The following is an 18,244-nucleotide window of genomic DNA, read 5'->3' as shown; positions in this document are numbered from 1 at the left end:
ATGAATAATAATGTGGATAAGTAAACTGAATTTCCTGATAAAGATATAGTTAACAGAAAACTACTAAAGTATCTACAAAAATATCACTACCTTTAATTTTGCAATATATCAAATCACCAGCACAGAAAAGTTAAAGCTGTGCATTACATAAAAAAATATGAATAAACTCTACAACAAAGCTAGTAGTCCCACACCAATGGTTTGGAAAACTGTAATTAAGGACTGTTTGTTGTCACTAAAATGATTATCTAATTTGAAAACTAGTAAATGTATATATAAATTCATGAAATGGCAAGATCACTTGGGGTATATTTTAACCTCATCCTTAGGAAGAAGTTAGAAATCCTACCATTAGGCTGGTACAGTCATTTTTTCACAAACCTATCAATCAAATATATGCCTACATTTATGGTCTTCAAATGACCCAAGACTCAACAGTCTTTTGTCTGACAGACAACAGAAAGATAATGGTCTCAAAGCACACAGGCATCCATCGGTCACCTTCCTCCCTTTTCATTAGTTGAGAAATGAAGTTGTTAGATCAGTAAGTTTGGAAGAGAAACTCACTACACAACCAACTGGCATGTTTTTTTCTGAAAAAACCACATGAAAAAACAAGCCTTGTTATAAAAACTCGTTTGTTTCATTGTAACACCATTTGCCATGCCCTAATCACAATTTAAATATGAGGACTGAGAGGTTGAACATTCCCAGTGTTTTTAAGAAACTGCAGGATCCAAGTGAGCACTTGGGAAAGTGGAATGAGTTAAGAATCATGGCTCTGATAATTTAGTTATTCAAAGTAAGGATGTTAATGGCTGCTTGAGCTTTGTGGGTGTCACTTTGTCTGGAAAATGAGCACATACTATTAATATGAGAGGTAGATACTAGTATCCTTGGAAGCCCAAATCTCTAGGGCAAAATCATAATGGATAACAAGAGATCAGCTATGAAGAAGCTAAAGATCATGAATCCCCGATGTCTTCCTAAACACTTTGACTGCTGTGACTACTTATCCTAAAAATTACAAATATAACAATTTGAAACTTACATCTCTCAAGTAAAACCAAAATGTGGACTGGCACTGCCAGTGCCTTCATTAAAACAAAATAAACATCCACATTACATTTACAGTAACAGAAATAGAGATGGCACTCATGATGGCTTGCCTTATAACCGGCTGCTTGCACTGTCTTGTGTGGAGAGAACCACCCTCATGGATGTAACAGTGGACAGCCATCACTGGATGAACTACAAGATCTTTCTTGTTACTCAGAAGTAGTAAGGGAAGGGATGGTGAAGGGTATACTGTAGAGGACTGACAAAAGCTACTTTGCATTTAGGTTTTTGCTATATCAGGTGTAGACATTAACCACACAAATGTCCAACCTCTAGTTTGCATGAATTTCACTGACCTATCTCCAAGATGAAAACATCATTAGAAAGACTATAAAGTTTAGATCCAGCAATGATGTCTCTTGATGAAATTCATATGGAGGCTTGATCAAGCTCTTCAGGACCAGGAAGGGATTCCAACTTGGAGGTTTAGCAACCCACTGAGAAACTTCCTTCTAGAGTATGAGACAAGTCTCTTCAACTCCATTAAAAATCAGTATGAAAGACAAAAACCAGTTTGCTGATGGTTGAGGCAGAAATCTTTATATGTCAACTCCATTAAAAACTCTATTTAACTTATAATTTCCAATGCTACTGCCCTTAGAGAAGGTCTCCTTATTATTATTTTATTATCATATAATTATAATTATTATTATTATAATTTTCTCAATCTCCTGAATGTTTCTTTGTAACAGCAGGTACATTATATAACAGCTGTCCAAAGTTCATTCAGTCCTTAACATTTAGGTAGTTCTTTCTACCATTTACAACATGGTGAATGAAGCCAGGGGTACAACCATGTCATATTTATACCCACAAGTTGGCTTACAGAGTTTTCAGGAGTCTTTTGGTAGGCTGTCGAGACCCGGGAGCTCTTCCTATTGGCTGGTGCCAGGTCCAAGGAGTCATGCCCATAGGGTGCACTGTTCAAAGTAGCTGGCAGCTGTAGAGTTATCTTGGGGGTGTGCCCTGCTGTTTTCCTGAGGGTGGTTGGGAGAAGGGTCTCTTGGGTTACATTCAGGAAAAAATTCCATTGGAGGATGGAGAAGGCCTTCTGACATCAGAGGCAGATATGGTCGATGTCACCATCCAGGATCTTTGTGTTCCTTTTGATCTGCTGGCATCGAGAACACTGTTGTGTTGTGTTTCTTCATGTAGTGCTGGTAAACCACCCCTTCCTGCTGCTGGACAACAATCCCCTTGGAGAGGCAAGTAATACAGACATAGAAATGGCAGCATACATTCCCAGGGCACGCTATTTAGTAAAGTTCCCTTTTCATGGGATCAATGCTTGGAACACTGCTGTTCCTCATGAGGTGCTGGGCAATCTTCAAATCCCTATACAGTAGTAGGGCATAAGGTCACTTTGTTGTTTGCATCGGTGGGAGTTACATGAATGCCTATGACATTCTTCAGGGCTGCTTTGTCTTTCTTACATCATTATTATTATCATTACTATTATTGGGTACTACACACTGACAGTAATATAAGGACCAATGAGTTAAAATTCTTGACTCAAAGATTTTGCTTAGGTTTGTTTTTAAAGATACAATTCAATTATAAAATTTTGACAATTTCTTTAACTGATTATTTTCAACAAGTTAACATTTGCTGATTTTTTCAATTTGGACATTTGAATAAATCATGCTTAGCTGTTAAATATTAACTGCAATCTCTGCATACACATACTGGGTAATGAGTTATTTAATCAAATAACCCTGGGTCAAACCAGTGTAACCAATTCTAACAGATGAAATGCCTTCAGTGTGGCTTTTCAATATGAAGACTGCTACATTCCAACAATTTCTTTCATTTCTTTTAATTGTATCATAAGATTCATTCTTCTATAAAGTCTTCCATTAATTAATAACAATGAATTTTAGAGATTTAAATAATCACTAACGGAGTCTGCTACATTTTATCTGGTCACAGATGTTATGGCTTTGGCTTCTTTATTGCTTTTTTCATTTCCTTTAATCCCACCTGGCAGCCTTATAAGCCTTTTCTAAGATTTACTGGATATTTTCCAAGTCATCCAGACACTACCCAAGCTTGCTGAAGCCTCTATCTATGTGAAGCCTCTATCTATGTAAGTGTTAGTGGTGCTCCTAAATGATGACTTCCAGTGGTGCACCCTGTTATGTTTCTATGGCAAAAAATGAAAAGCAACAACTGGCCTCTCTTTTGAAGGTAGCAACTGATGTATTTGCAGACCCAGCACTTCCAGCTTCACCTATAGAGGAAAATATGCCAACATTCTGTTGGTATTGCAAAACCCACACTCCAGACTTATCCCCTACAGAGACAGATGCTCTAGTAGATGTTGGAGCTGACCTAGAATTTAATGACCCCCCATCCATACAATCCAAACAGGAAGTTCAAACCACCCTTGGTACTTTCCTGTGTGTCAAAAAACAAACCCCAATAGATGCTCTGTCATGCATATTTTCTCATTAACCTGATTTTTAAAAACTGAATTCCATTTGCAAGGCATACAATAATAAATGTTGCTCTTGCTAATGATCTTTAATGACTTGTCAGGAAATAATGTAATAGTTGTGTTAGTTTTACTTTTAGCATTTGATTATTCTGGTCAAATTATTTCACTTCAAAGCTTCCACACATGAGGTTTTTTCAGTTACAGCACCTTATAATTTACATCCTAGTCTGATGAAAGGGGTGATCCTTGCCACATTGAATATACTTAATTCCGTGATACATGTATCATATACAAACTAGCAAGTGACTTTGTATCACAAATCTACAGTGTGGTTATGGTAGTCTAAATTTTAATAATGGAAATATTCAATGCACTGGAGTGTATCCTTATTTTAAATCTACGCCATACAGCATGAATATAATTATGGGAGAGTAGCACATACAGTGCACCTTGAGTAGCAACACTGTAGATATTACTACAGGTTCTTTGCACTCTCTTTAACTTTAGCTGCAATGCTTTGTCTCTTTTACTTTTATTCTCTTTGGTCCCTTCCCACTTACCTGTCCAACTTCTTCATCTTCCTCCAATTTTCACATGGATAAACCATTGAGGTTAGCCATAACAGGTTTTAAAATGTAACTCAGTGTTCTTGCACACACTAAGCTATAGTAACAATAATCATGGCATCCATGGGTAATAGCTATTAAAGTATCGTACTGCATTACACTTGGTGTGGATACATTATCACTGCTAACTAGAACGGTTGAAATAAAATGAAAAATCACTTGAAAATCCTTATTTCCAAATGATTTTTAAAAAAAGGACCTGATAATCTTAAAAGATAAAACAAGCAAAGAAACATTGACTGCAAAAACTTGATAAAGATAATTTGAAAAAAGTCTTAAAAATATTGAGACTTTTCTAGCATTTAAATCACAATATCAATCTCAACATTAACTTTAGAATTACTTTAATCAAAGCTTAGCCTCGATGACAAGAAGCTGCTGTACCAACCACTGACTAATATAATATCTTCATGTATCCAATTTCATGAGCCAAGGGTCACTTGGCACACAAAATTATTACTGTTCTCTACAAATTTTCTTCAATTTATCATTTTCAAATTTGGCATAGAATATAAATAAGGGGTGTACATAAAATATTCAGGTGGGATCAGGACAACACAAAATAAAAACCAAGCTGAATATATACATAAAATGGATTAAAGGGAATTCACAATTCAAAGGAAGTACTGTAACTATTTCAGAATTGCACACTCTAATATATGAAACATCATGCTTTGATTGAATAAACCTAAAACAGATATACTGGAGTTGACTTCAACCACTAATAAGTATACAAACAAGCAGATGACTTAATTGTACTACATGTCATCAAATACACTGGTCATAGAACCACCTGGCAATATTAATACAATATTGTCAATACTGATATTCAGAATACAGTATTATTCTATCTTACTAGGAATGCAAAAGAGGAATATGCACTGTGTATACACACATTATTATTTTGTTGAAAACTGAATTTATACAATTTACCAAACAGTCCTCTTTCCTATCAACTAACAAAATAAAAATTCAATAAAACTTACCTATTGACTTGTTTCTGTGTTTGATACGCAACTGCCAGTTCCCCATCTTCATTAACAATATCCACATCTTTGCCATAAGAGTTCTCAGTGAGAGATCTGATATCATGTGAACGGTTGGCAAGAACAGTCCTGAGCTGGATGCACTCTTCTCGCCGTCGTTCAAGCTCATCTTGCAATGCTTCAAATTGTTCTGAAATAAAAATTCAAGTGAAAACAACACCTACCAATTGTTCATGCAAGGTAATACAAATTACGGTGAAACAGAGAAAAAGGCAACTCGTGCTCAAAATTACTAAAACATCTGTATTAGTTACAATTAGTTAATATTCAAAATTCTTAAAATCCAAACTTCTCAATTGAAAACTGCACTGAAATATCCTCTACAGTAATATGGTCGATTTTAAGAAGTTATGCTAGTATTTCATTAGCAACATTCCATCAAATGAGCTCCTAAAGAATTCACTGTCTCAAACTACTCAACAACCAAGCCAGAAATTTTCCCTGGATCCAGGAACAAAAGACTATATAAATCAATATTTTAGCATGTGATGAAATGCTCTCAGGCTCCTACAACAATAGTCCTAACTACTGTCAGAGCCTCCTTTCCTAATAAAAATTTTGCACTTGCTTATACTGTACTATGATATACTACATTCCACTGTCATAAATGTTTTCATTTTTAGGCAACGCACTAAGTTGATTTCAAGAACACTGACCTTAATCTATAAACTATAACTCCTCAGCTGCAACACATTTTAAGAGAAACTTAATGTACTTTTAAGATATGGTAACTTTCAAGAGAGATATTGCATAGTAAATGCAACAGATATGAAACCCATTCCCATGCAACAAGAACAGTGGCAATCAAAATCTGAAAAATACTAACACACACGAGCAGGACTTAGCCCATTTACAAACTTATCCATTCACACTACTAAGCATAATTAACGAAGTTATTACAAGTCTTACATAAAGCCATTCCCACAGGTAAAAGTTTGAAGTACCTCTCAGCAAAGTTTGCAGTTGTATGACCAGTTTCATGCTAGATATTGTGCAACAAAAGCCATTTTTCTCCTGGTGTTCCTCAGGATCCATACCCCTCTGGAGGAGAGAGGGGGAGTCCCCCTCCTCAAGCCTCATGCCTCCACTGGCTCCAACAGACTCATCTCCCACCAGCCGTGAACTGACCATCTCCCATGGATCCCAATGATGTGGATGTGAGCCATTGTGGATGTGGGTGGTGCAAGAGGAACTTGTGCCTTCTGAAGAAGGCGGTGGGGCAGGGGAGGGCAGGAACCTCTGAGGGGGTAGAGCACCATGTGCGGCCGCTGTCTGATGGCTGGCCCTTACCACAGTGATGATGTCAGGTAGCACCCGCCTGATGAATGCAGGCTGTAGGGCAGAGGGTGGGCGTGGTAATGGGCTGTGTGGCAGAGTCATGACTCCCATACCATCATGCCCACCCACAAGAGACCACGCAGTTCAAATTTCAATGTGAGGGTGTACACATCACACTATAATCAAAATTACACTTCTCTGAGTCAGCCACTGGAGGCCCCATCACTTAATGGCAGACATGATTAAGTTCTTCATGCCAATTAATGCATCAACTTCATTCACAACAACTTTAAGTACATGACTGGCTTTTCTTTACAATCATAACAGTTCATCATTTATGTGGATTAAACTGGAGACAAAAAACATGAAAATATATACAAACAAAAGGCAACTGTCCTACATTTTCATTATGGTCCAGAAACTCACAAGCATTCCCTCTTGTGTTCAAACTAAATGGGCAAATTTTTTTGAGACACACCCAAGTAATTCTTCTAACTAAACTCTATAAAATGTAACTTAAAACTGATTAAAATGTACCATTTCCCAAATTTCTATGCTTTACATGAACATCAGCTATAAAAGTAAAATGAAGAAAAACAGAAAATATTGTCACATTATGTAGAACGAGAAGAAAAAATATCTAAAAACTTCAGTATAGTAAGTTAAAAAAAATCACGGTATACAGACTGTAAGAAAACATGTAAAGTCCTCTTAGCTCATTTTCCCATGAGAAAACTAACTACATTTACCCAATTTCAATAAAGCTCAGCCACCACATTTCCCATAACTATGCTGTACTATCTAACTGTTATGAAAAATCTGTTCATGGATCTTACTTCCTATTATTCCTTACAAATACAAAGGAAACTAATAAAACTACAAAAGACATTTCCAAATTCCATAACTTTCTTTCGCCAACAAACAAGGAACCACTATTCATTTTGATTAAAAATTAAATATCTAAGGTCTATATTTCCATAAAGGAAAAGAAATTACATTCAATTTAAATGATATATCAATGTTTGCAACATAAGCAGTATCCACTCACCACTACACTGGTAAGCATGTCAATTTCCAAACCACCTCCCCCCCAACTTCACCCCCACACTTACGAACATGCCACTCGAAAACAAGAACATGTATTTATTAAGGTTAAAAGAGACAAATATTTCAACCAACACCAATACTGTAGTCGATAATAGTAATAAGTATAACTTCTCATTTCAGTACATTTACTCATTGCTGCAAAACAAGAACTGCTCGAATTTATAAGCAAAAAAAATATAAATATATATATATATATATATATATATATATATATATATATATATATATATATATATATATCACAGATGCAAAATTATGGATAAATTATCACGGCATATCTTGATATGTTATCTATCTACTGTTGTTCTTAAATTTCAGAGTAATACAAAAAGACTACATAAAACCACACCCACATACAACACACAAATCAAATATAGAAGGGGAAAAGTAGAGCATTATGGAAATATCTGTATGATCATTTATAGATACACATTAAAATACTATAACGCTTGATTTTTCGCCTGTTGATGAAAAGGTTCCTTAAGTCAAATGTAGGACACCAAATACAAAAATTTGAACAAAGTATTGTGTGTATTCTACCACTAAAGATTTTCTTACTTTTTCGCTAAATACATTTGAATGGCATGGTGGCCTTCGGGTTTTTATCCTATTTTCGCTACGTGAATAACCAGTGGGGTGCGGAAAGTTATGTTGATAATTTACTGTCTAGGCATGCTATAGGAACTCATATTTTTACGCTTGGTGATTACCGCTTGTGTCACACATTGTATTTTGGGAAGTTTTGTTTTGCATATGTAAATAAACGCAGTTCATTAAAATAAAACTTAAGAGAAACCAGAAAGTAAAACAGTAAAATATACTATCTGGCTATATTATCTGAAATCAAATAAAACTATATTGGAACCTAATCTGGATTCATGTCAAAATCGAACAAATTTTCAACGGCACAAGACCCACAGTCAGATCCAAAACTGTAACTACACCGCTTCCAGTCCGTTTTCCCTGGCTGAGGTAAACAGACCTGTTTCCCTTCATTTTCCCTTGGGCCATTTTCAGTCAATTTCAAACGATGGTGCGTAGAATGATAAATAAATACAAACATTAAAAAACTCACCAAATTTAATCTTAAAATGAATGAAAAGGCACCAAAGACAAACCCTGTGTGCCCCGAATTCGTTCGTTAGCATGCCCATTTTCCTTCGTCGCTGTTCGTGGTACACAAAGACTAAGAAAGAGTCTACAATTTTTACTGGGTGTTAGAACGGCAGACTCTTCCGGCGGAGTTAAGCGCTTTTCGTAATACAAAACACTAGTTCCAATAATCTGTTTAACAACACTAAAAACTGTCCACACTTTCTGAAAGACAATGAAGTTTACTTTATTTCAAAACGCGTGTGCTCATTTCACTCGTATTCGACATCATTTTGCTCAGTTGTACGTTAACAGACCATCTTCAATTATACGACTCTAAGTGTCTCTTTACACTCTTTACGTTCGCTATCCACAGCTTTTACCCAACAGCCATTACAGCGTTGCCGATTCTACATAACACAGTTTTGTATCCAACTCCTTGAGAAGAATTTCTGTTTGAAGGACAACACTCTAAGACTCTCCAATGAAGCGAATAATTCTCAACATATTATCTCCACCAGGAATTATTAACACAAGTATGCAGCAAGAAGTGGCTCGCCGAAAGCATTACATCATTTTATACGTACAAATGGTTTTTACGCTATTTATGTGTTTAACGATAAAACAGAGGTGTTGGCTCGATACTTGAATGACAATAAACGATCTTCTACCGACATTTAAATATTATTATTTGTAGGTTTGACGTGTACAAGCACACATCATGCTCTCTTTGAATAGCTTGAAACCCTCATGAATATGTTCCGAGTAATTATACCAATAAATATCAATATTTCATTTTTCTCAAACTCGAAAATATCTACTTCAAAAGTCTACACGTCAATATTATATGTCAATAATATACGTGTTTATGTGTGTATATATATATATATATATATATATATATATATATATATATATATATATATATATACAAATTCTAATACATCAAGTACAATATGATGCTCTGTATTTTCTTGTTAAAGATCTAATATTAGTTCAATGTAGTTTATTAACTGTACACATTTTATTTAATATATATATATACTATTTATATATATATATATATATATATATATATATATATATATATATATATATATATATATATATATATATATATATATATATATATATATATATATATATATATTCCACAATAAGCTGTAGGTCCCGTTACTAAGTAACCAATTGGTTCTTAGCCATGTTAAATAAGTCTAATTCTTCAGGCCAGCCCTAGGAGAGCTGTTAATCAGCTCAGTGGTCTGGTAAAACTAAGGTATACTTAACTTTATATATATATATATATATATATATATATATATATATATATATATATATATATATATATATTGTTATGGAACATGCCAAAAGCCCCTTAACTGGACTAGAAACTACTTCCCACGGAATTGTACATCCAGCGGTAAAAAGAATGCCATACAGTATAAGTAATTATAAAGTAAATCTTCACAACTTTCACAGCTATTAAGCGTGTCATTTTTTTCATGCGTATTTTGTGGAAATGGTTAAGAGAAAGGAGTACCGTGAATGTCCTCATTTCCAAAGGTTAAATATTAGCAGTCCAGAAAATAGGATTAAAGTCAAATCTATACACCAACAAAGGTTTGGAACTGCTGTCCCGACTCCCATTACAATCGGCAACTTTAAGGAAAAGCAAAGCGAGTATCTCGGGATATTTTGCATACGAAAATCCGCACAATACAGACCAATAATCTCATTCTTTTCAACCTAAACATTTTATATTCCGCTGCCACATCAACTTCTTCCTCCTCTCAATGTAATGTTATAACGTAAAACACACTGATGTCTGAAGTATTACGTACATAAAAGGCAGACGGATAACCCTGTTTCCACATAACCGTTAAATTTATATAAACGACCGATGGTAATGATGGAACCACACGCTTCCATCACAAATTGAAATTGCTGGCTAAAGAGAACCACACCTATGTCATTTGGCAAATGGATTCTCTCTCTCTCTCTCTCTCTCTCTCTCTCTCTCTCTCTCTCTCTCTCTCTCTCTCTCTCTCTCTCCCCATATCCCTAATGCATTTCTAATATCCCACGAGCCATATAACAGTTTGCTGACTGGTTTTATATTGCAAATATCTAGAGTACTGTGGCCGCAACCATTTTCTTTAAAATAGGAGGATATGTTGTTTTATATGATGTGAAAGGTGGTTCCCCATGCAATCAGGTATAAAAAATACCAGTACTCTGCTCACTACCCTAATTTTATACGAAGAGAAACGGTCAGGAGAATACTAAACGGTGCCAACGTACACTATTAGACACCATTAAAACAAAGCAGTGACTACTGCCCCAATCACCTAATGGTTTAAAACACTCGTATCATCAATGATATTTAAAAATACTTTCATGAAATAGCTGCTGAGTTTCGGAAGATTATGAAGAACATCGGCAACAAAAAATAATAATAATATTAACAAATGCATGCGCTCAGGAGGCTTTTCCGTTCTTGTGCATTATCCGTCAACAACCAAACAACGACGGAATCGACGGCAGGAATTTTAAAGAACAGCTGATCTGTATACGCTAAGTGAATTTCGATTTATGCCCACACCATCTGTCTAGTTCCTCGGTGTCCAGCGAACTTATCCGTCCCCCCGTCTAAAGAAATCACATTCAACACAGGCGGAGTCCGGGATGACTTGTGGGAGAGAAGCCGCGGCCCTTTACGGTTTCGTTTCCTTCTTTTCCACATTCCATGTTTGGTGAAAATTTCTTTTACTCGCTCACTTGGGAATCCGTCTCTCCCTGCCTTCGTTTTCCCTGATTTCTCTAATCTTCAAGAATCTGGTCCAAAGAAGGCCACCTTAGTCTTTTTAATACACAATTTTCTTATCAATCAACATTTTTTTAAAGGGTGTGTTGGATGCGTACATTCCGTAGCCAAAGTGGCCAGCTCCGTTGGCCTTCACGACAAAAACTTCTTAATCAGAATAGAAGTACAAAGGAGAATACAAATCTAAATTCACAATTAATCTGATAATACGCTCTAAGTCTCAGAACAGTAACGAAATGTATCAGCTTTCTCGGTAAAGAGGAAGCTTTAAAAAAGAATGGAATATTCCTATAAAAGATTCCAAAATTCTATATGAGATCAATTTTAGGAGAATTTTCCAAACATAAAACTGTAAGTTGAAGAGAGTTATATGATCACAGAATTAATTAAATTCAAGCATTTATATTCTACCTTAAAAATTTCTTCAGGGTGTTTTTTCTACCCTAAAACGTCACACAAATGATTCAATGTAATAAAAAAAAATTGAGACTATTCTGACAATGGAAAGATATTAATAAGTACATTCTACATATTGACACAAAAGTTACGACGTTAAATGTTGGAGTTCAAACGTTAAACTTTGGGTAGACGCCCTGGCATCATAAAAAATAACAAACAATCGTTACTGAAACTTCCAAACACTACAAATTTGGTCCAAGTAAGACAGGGTCAAATTCGGCATTCGTGTAAGCTATAAAAATACATAAATTAATATAATGTACTACAACCTCTGCTGTACATTTCTGATTTACATATAGTAAGCCTTTTTTGCCATGTTCTTTTAAACTTTGTTCACTAAAAAACATGATTACTTCAAAGATGACTTCTTTTTGCCATATAACTTACAGACAATGAGAGAAATTCCTCTGTAACCACAGAAAGTACATCATCTGCTTTTAATGACTGGATAACAGGCTCCCCAGATCACATCACTGCCGTAATTTCTATAAGTTTGAATGAATGGGGATACGTCTAGTAGCAGTACAATTATTAGCAGCCGTGACTTGATATTTTCTAAAACATCAAGAAGAATTTAAGAGAGAGAGTTCTACTCTTCCAGACATCGTTCCTCATGCCACTCTTAAAACAACAATTAAATCTTTCATTCTGAAAATTTCCCACAACAAGGTCGCGTTCCATTACCACAGACAATACCGCAATATTTCCGTGGCGCTAAATGCCTGCATTTACTCTTCCAGAATATCTTGAGCCTTCATCAATGCCGTGATATAAAATCTATCCATTAAATATGGCTACTTTCCTAGTGCACAACTATTTTTCATATTTTCCCGTTCTCTTTGGAAGTTTGCTAAACATGAACATAACGTGGCCTTGCCCCAAAAGAAACGAGCACTCATTACGAATCATAATGGAAGTCAAGTTGACAGTTTAATCATTTATCAAGTAAAGAAATCGTCTATACTAAACTGTCAAAGTCAGCCGGATTTGCGTCTAAAATATATTTCTTATTTGTCCCCGTAACACTGATAAAAACACAGTACACGGCACAAGAAGCAAATGGTTATTTTAATCATCAAAACCACTACAATAACAATAGTTTAAGAAAAAAAAAAAAAAAAAAAAAAAGAATGAAAGTTTCCTATATAAAAACGCACACAGCACACACAAACCTTAAGATGACGTCTTACCCAACCCTTCAATCATGAGACATTAAACGAGAGGTTTCTATACATTCTCAATGCTGCTGCTGCTGCTGCTGCTGCATTCTTTCCTACGGAGAAAGTCTCAGACATCCAAACTCTAATTTCTTGGTCAATGATTTTGATACAGAGGGAAACATCAAGCACGCAATTCTCTCGCTCTCTTTTTTCGAGTAAACAGCCATTTCTCACTGGTCGGTCACGACATGGCAAATTCTATACATTCTTGGTTAATACAGAACAACAATTTTGACTAAGTTTACGTGGGATTCTTCAATAATAATTTGATGTAACTGTCAAATATAAATTAGAATTAATTTACCATAACTATATTTAGTATATTATCCCCAACTTCGTTTATTATTGTTATCGTTTCTTTCGGTCTTGTCGTTCTTCCTTTTTGGAGATGTCTTAATGAAAAATAAATCGACAATATTTAAACAAATAAAAAACCCATTTTCTATTATTATATATATTTTTTAAAGAGGACCTAACCTTCCAGGTCCCATTATAGATTGGAGTACTATTCTTAACATGGGGGTGACGTTCATATCTATAAAACAGAGTAGAGAACCAAAAGGGTTTTCACTAAAGGAAGACGATGCCAATAGCAAAGGTCCACACAACCCGTTCCACTATATTCTTTGGATACCGGTGCTCCTTGTAACCAGGCTCGTTGCCTACTTTGTTCTCCCAACCTCCTGACTATGAAATTTTCTCCCACCTTCTGGCTCCCGCATTTCTATAACCACCATTTACATCAGCCTTGTTCCAGCATCTGAAGGATGAAGTTACAATGACCATTTTTTCCATGAACTCTTATTCACGTGAAGGAAGCCTAAAAGGCCATTAACTTGGTTTAAACGTTCTCGAATTTCCCCCTTAAAAATCAAATTAACCCCCTGGTACGCTCCACGTTGGTAACCACTGCTCTAGAACCACCACCTTTAACACAAAAAGAGGTTATTTGGTGTGAAGAATTGTAATGAAATCAAACAAGCCATTAACTTTGGAAGAAATAATCAAAGAGCATACAAACTCAACCTTTTTATGAAAGACTATATACTTTTACGGATCACTGAATAGATATATGATTCTTTCGACTTCCTGTGCGCAAAAATATCAATTATTACGATTGCAAAATACGTTTATAATTTGCTATTTCTTGACATATTTCCAGATAATTATCAGGAACCCATGACGTAAAAGATCTTTGTCGAATTTCAAATAGTTCGAATAAACAGAGACAAATCGAAGAGCATAAACATGACAGTGACAAATCTAAGAGGATTCTTACACAAGTTAATAGAATTATATATTTCAGTCAAGAAAAAATACATCCCATTACTGCACAATATGTAAAAAATCACGTCCTTAAGACGTCCTTAAGAAGTGCATTATTGAAAGATATTCTTACTTTTGTGTGTGTGTGTGTGTATAGTGTGTTATATATATATATATATATATATATATATATATATATATATATATATATATATATATATATATATATATATATATATATATATATATATATATATAGAGAGAGAGAGAGAGAGAGAGAGAGAGAGAGAGAGAGAGAGAGAGAGAGAGAGAGAGAGAGAGAGAGAGAGAATTTATTTGAATGATTCACATGAAATTAGTAATTATAGTTATGTATATCCAGTACATGCAAAATGTTTTCATGGAGGCACTAAAAACCATGATTTCAACACGGTGCAAGTGTGAATAATAAGAAATAAACTCCATATATCCACAAGAATAAGAATAAACTAATGGCATCCACTGTCCGCACAGCAAAACCCATGCTTGTATGTGGTCGGCTCAATGCCGATTTCCAAACCAGAAGAACGGAAAGCAAGAAAATTACTATGTGAAAACAGTAAATGTGATGAAAATTAAACGTAAAACTGACTTCTTGAAAGATGAGAGAATACTGAATCGGAAACATAAAAGCAATGAGAGAAGTCTTTCATCTGTGCAAAGGTCAAAGTGCCTGTGTACATAATCATATTTGCTCTCTCCGATTCATGAATACTGTCATCACGAACTTCAAACTTTCCTTTTTGTTTCTTTAGCGGAAGCAATAATTAAACACTTATCTTAATTAGCGTCCCTTCGTGTTTCACTCTCGCAAACGACACTACTCCGTTCTGATGCACTTTCAATAGTGCTCCCATCTGACAATTACGTCAATAAAAACTGACACAGAAAAGCAGAACCACAAATGTAGGATGGATGAAATCACTGAACAAAAACCACTTGCCCTATTCCTTTTCTTTCCTTTTTTTACTCTCCACTAAGACCTCGCATCACACGGTGGCTAAGCCTTGGATATATGAGAGAGAGAGAGAGAGAGAGAGAGAGAGAGAGAGAGAGAGAGAGAGAGAGAGAGAGAGAGTCGAGTTGTCCTTCAAGAGAAAATTAAGTACAACAAAGGTAGTATAACAGGGACCTACTATAATAGTCAGAGCTTCGATTACTCTCTACTTCTTGTTTTTCTTTTTCTCTCCAGACAGCCATTCTGTCCACTTAGTCAATAAGTTTATTTTCAAAAGAAATTTTCGTGGATCAATTCTTCCATATCTGGCACTCGATATCGTTTGCCGCAACTTTTCTCGCTCTCGTTCGGTTTCCATGTCTACCCTACTGCTTTCTATTTCTTTGCATTGATAAACCAACAAAAAACAACATGGAGAGAGAGAGAGAGAGAGAGAGAGAGAGAGAGAGAGAGAGAGAGAGAGAGAGAGAGAGAGAGAGAGAGAGAGAGAGTACAAGCTATGGGTTATCCAGCAAGTGTAAGCCCATCTTATATTGAAACCTGGTGATATCTACCATACAAGAAGCAGGATTTACCTTTCTTCACTGGATCTTGCCACTTGCAATCTCAAGTCTTGTGAAAAAAAAGTATTAAAAGCGTTGGGAAAAAGACACTGCTTCTGCTCTGCATGTTCGACCAACCATTTACTTTTTCCCAAGCATTATGTAATAACTTGCACAGCCGTGTTTAGCCTTGTCAATTCAGGATGACTAAAGAGACAACAATACTGTAAGTATGTATGTATGTATGTACAGTATGTATGTATGTAACTATATACATATATATACATACATAAATGCATACATACATACATATATAGGTATACACTATAGATATGTAAATATATGTGTATGTATATATATATATATATATATATATATATATATATATATATATATATATATATATATATATATATATATATATATATGGTTTGGTTAATGGAAGAATGACAGCTGTCTATGTCAGTATCTGTTAGGAAATTTAACTGATGAGGAGAGAATGAGAGAAAGAACATAAGAGAATGTAGATCATTTAATAAATTCTCCTTGTTGGAAGCTAAGTGGATGGAAGAATAAAAATCTCAAGTTGTTAAGCGAGTTGTTTGTGTGACGTATGCGGAATAAGAAAGATCGAAAGGGTGAAAGTGGGGAGATAAGTGGAAGTGGCAAAAAGTTCACATTAAGTGGAAAGATGGGTCACTGTGCTTTAAAGTGGTTTTGTCGCGTGAAATTGTGGAGGACGATACGTTGCTGAAGAAACTACATCATTCTGAAGCACAAGAAGAAGTGAGCAGATGACGACCCAGCGAGCGCTTGACAGATGAATGGGAAAGGTATTGGAACATAGGTTTCGTTATCGTCTTTTTGTATGCGCCTATATCAGATTTACTTTACAATTTTCAGGCACAATTCCCTTTTAAAGCGTCTGGACTCATTTCTAATACTTTTGCCGTTCAAGTTAACTGATACCAATTTGTCAATTCCAATTTTCCCTGATGGCACTGGGACGGACACAGTAATGATGTTTCATACAGTTGCCGTCATAATACGAGTATAGGGTGACAGGAACTCGCTAGTTATCATTACTCGACTTTGAAATTAACACTTTTATAAGGACAAAATCATTTGGCAGCACGGTGATCTCTCCATATTTGGACGAGTGGAACCATAACGCCGTTCTCAGAAGGAAATTGTTAAAATCGGCCTGATGGTCGATTGAAAAGGACAAACCGGCGCCAAAGCAATTTAAGTCATCAGAAGACGACAGTCCGTTATTCTTAGGAAGAGACTGACCTCAAAGCGAAGCCTAATTTCTCCCTTAAGTTCTCTTGAAGTTCACGCCTTACAGATCCAGTCGCAAAAGTCACTATATCTATATTACCTTTCTTATGTGTACATATAACATTTTCAACCACAAGTCAACAAACCGAAAAGTACACAGAAACTAGTCCATCTCTCTCTCTCTCTCTCTCTCTCTCTCTCTCTCTCTCTCTCTCTCTCTCTCATTGATTTTAGACTTCAGTATACACTTTGTGTGATAAAAATATTAAATTTACTTGTCATGAAATTACCCAAAAGCCAAAACATTTAATTCCTTACACTTTAAATACACGAAATAAATGTTTTCTTTCAAATTGTTTGTAATTACTTCTTCACTTCTCTAACTGCTCTGGTTTCCTTCTCAGATACTGGAATTTTATTCTATACAAGTTTATCATTCTCTCAACTTGTTTCACATAACGGAATAATTATATTAATATAACGAAATAAATTTCTACTTTTTTGTTATCCAAAGGAGCATCATAACTAAGGAAAATGATATGAACTTGGAGTCTTTATAAATGAGGAAAATTACACCAAACAGCAGAAATCGTTACATTTGCTGGCAGATAAAAAGACGGACCAAATCCTTCACGTATAAAAATTTCACTGGCCATGAAGGACCCTTGATTGGCCCACTGTCCATGGCGTTCCACTGACCGATGACCGCAAACCGCTATAAACTGTCTGCTATTGTATTCGCTCTCAATTATCGCCGATTATCTACACAGGTACACACAGTATCTTCTCTGGATCCTGGGTACACATCCCGATTCGATCACCAGTGATGCACCGGATGACAGATGCCGAGATGAATGGCTCAAGCACTGCTTTACACTTATTAGGGATATTTCACACTTGTTAGCCATTACTCTTAAAATATTAAATAACCAGTAGATATCGTAATAACC

General features: G+C 35.5%; 1 protein-coding gene across 13 annotated transcripts in view; it reads right to left on the bottom strand.

The window, feature by feature from the left end:
- didum (dilute class unconventional myosin) overlaps window positions 1-18,244 on the bottom strand; it is a 323,000-nt gene that overhangs the window by 74,419 nt on the left and 230,337 nt on the right. For all 13 annotated transcript variants that reach the window (XM_067098124.1, XM_067098121.1, XM_067098117.1 and 10 more), the window contains one exon: window positions 5,169-5,358. In XM_067098124.1, the coding sequence (XP_066954225.1) occupies window positions 5,169-5,358 (190 nt within the window). The remainder of the gene's footprint in view (window positions 1-5,168; window positions 5,359-18,244) is intronic.

This window comes from Macrobrachium rosenbergii, chromosome 54, assembly GCF_040412425.1.
Source record: "Macrobrachium rosenbergii isolate ZJJX-2024 chromosome 54, ASM4041242v1, whole genome shotgun sequence".
Classification (NCBI taxonomy): domain Eukaryota; kingdom Metazoa; phylum Arthropoda; class Malacostraca; order Decapoda; family Palaemonidae; genus Macrobrachium; species Macrobrachium rosenbergii.
Note: the sequence above shows the minus strand (reverse complement) of the source record. Positions and strands in the feature narration are given on the sequence as shown.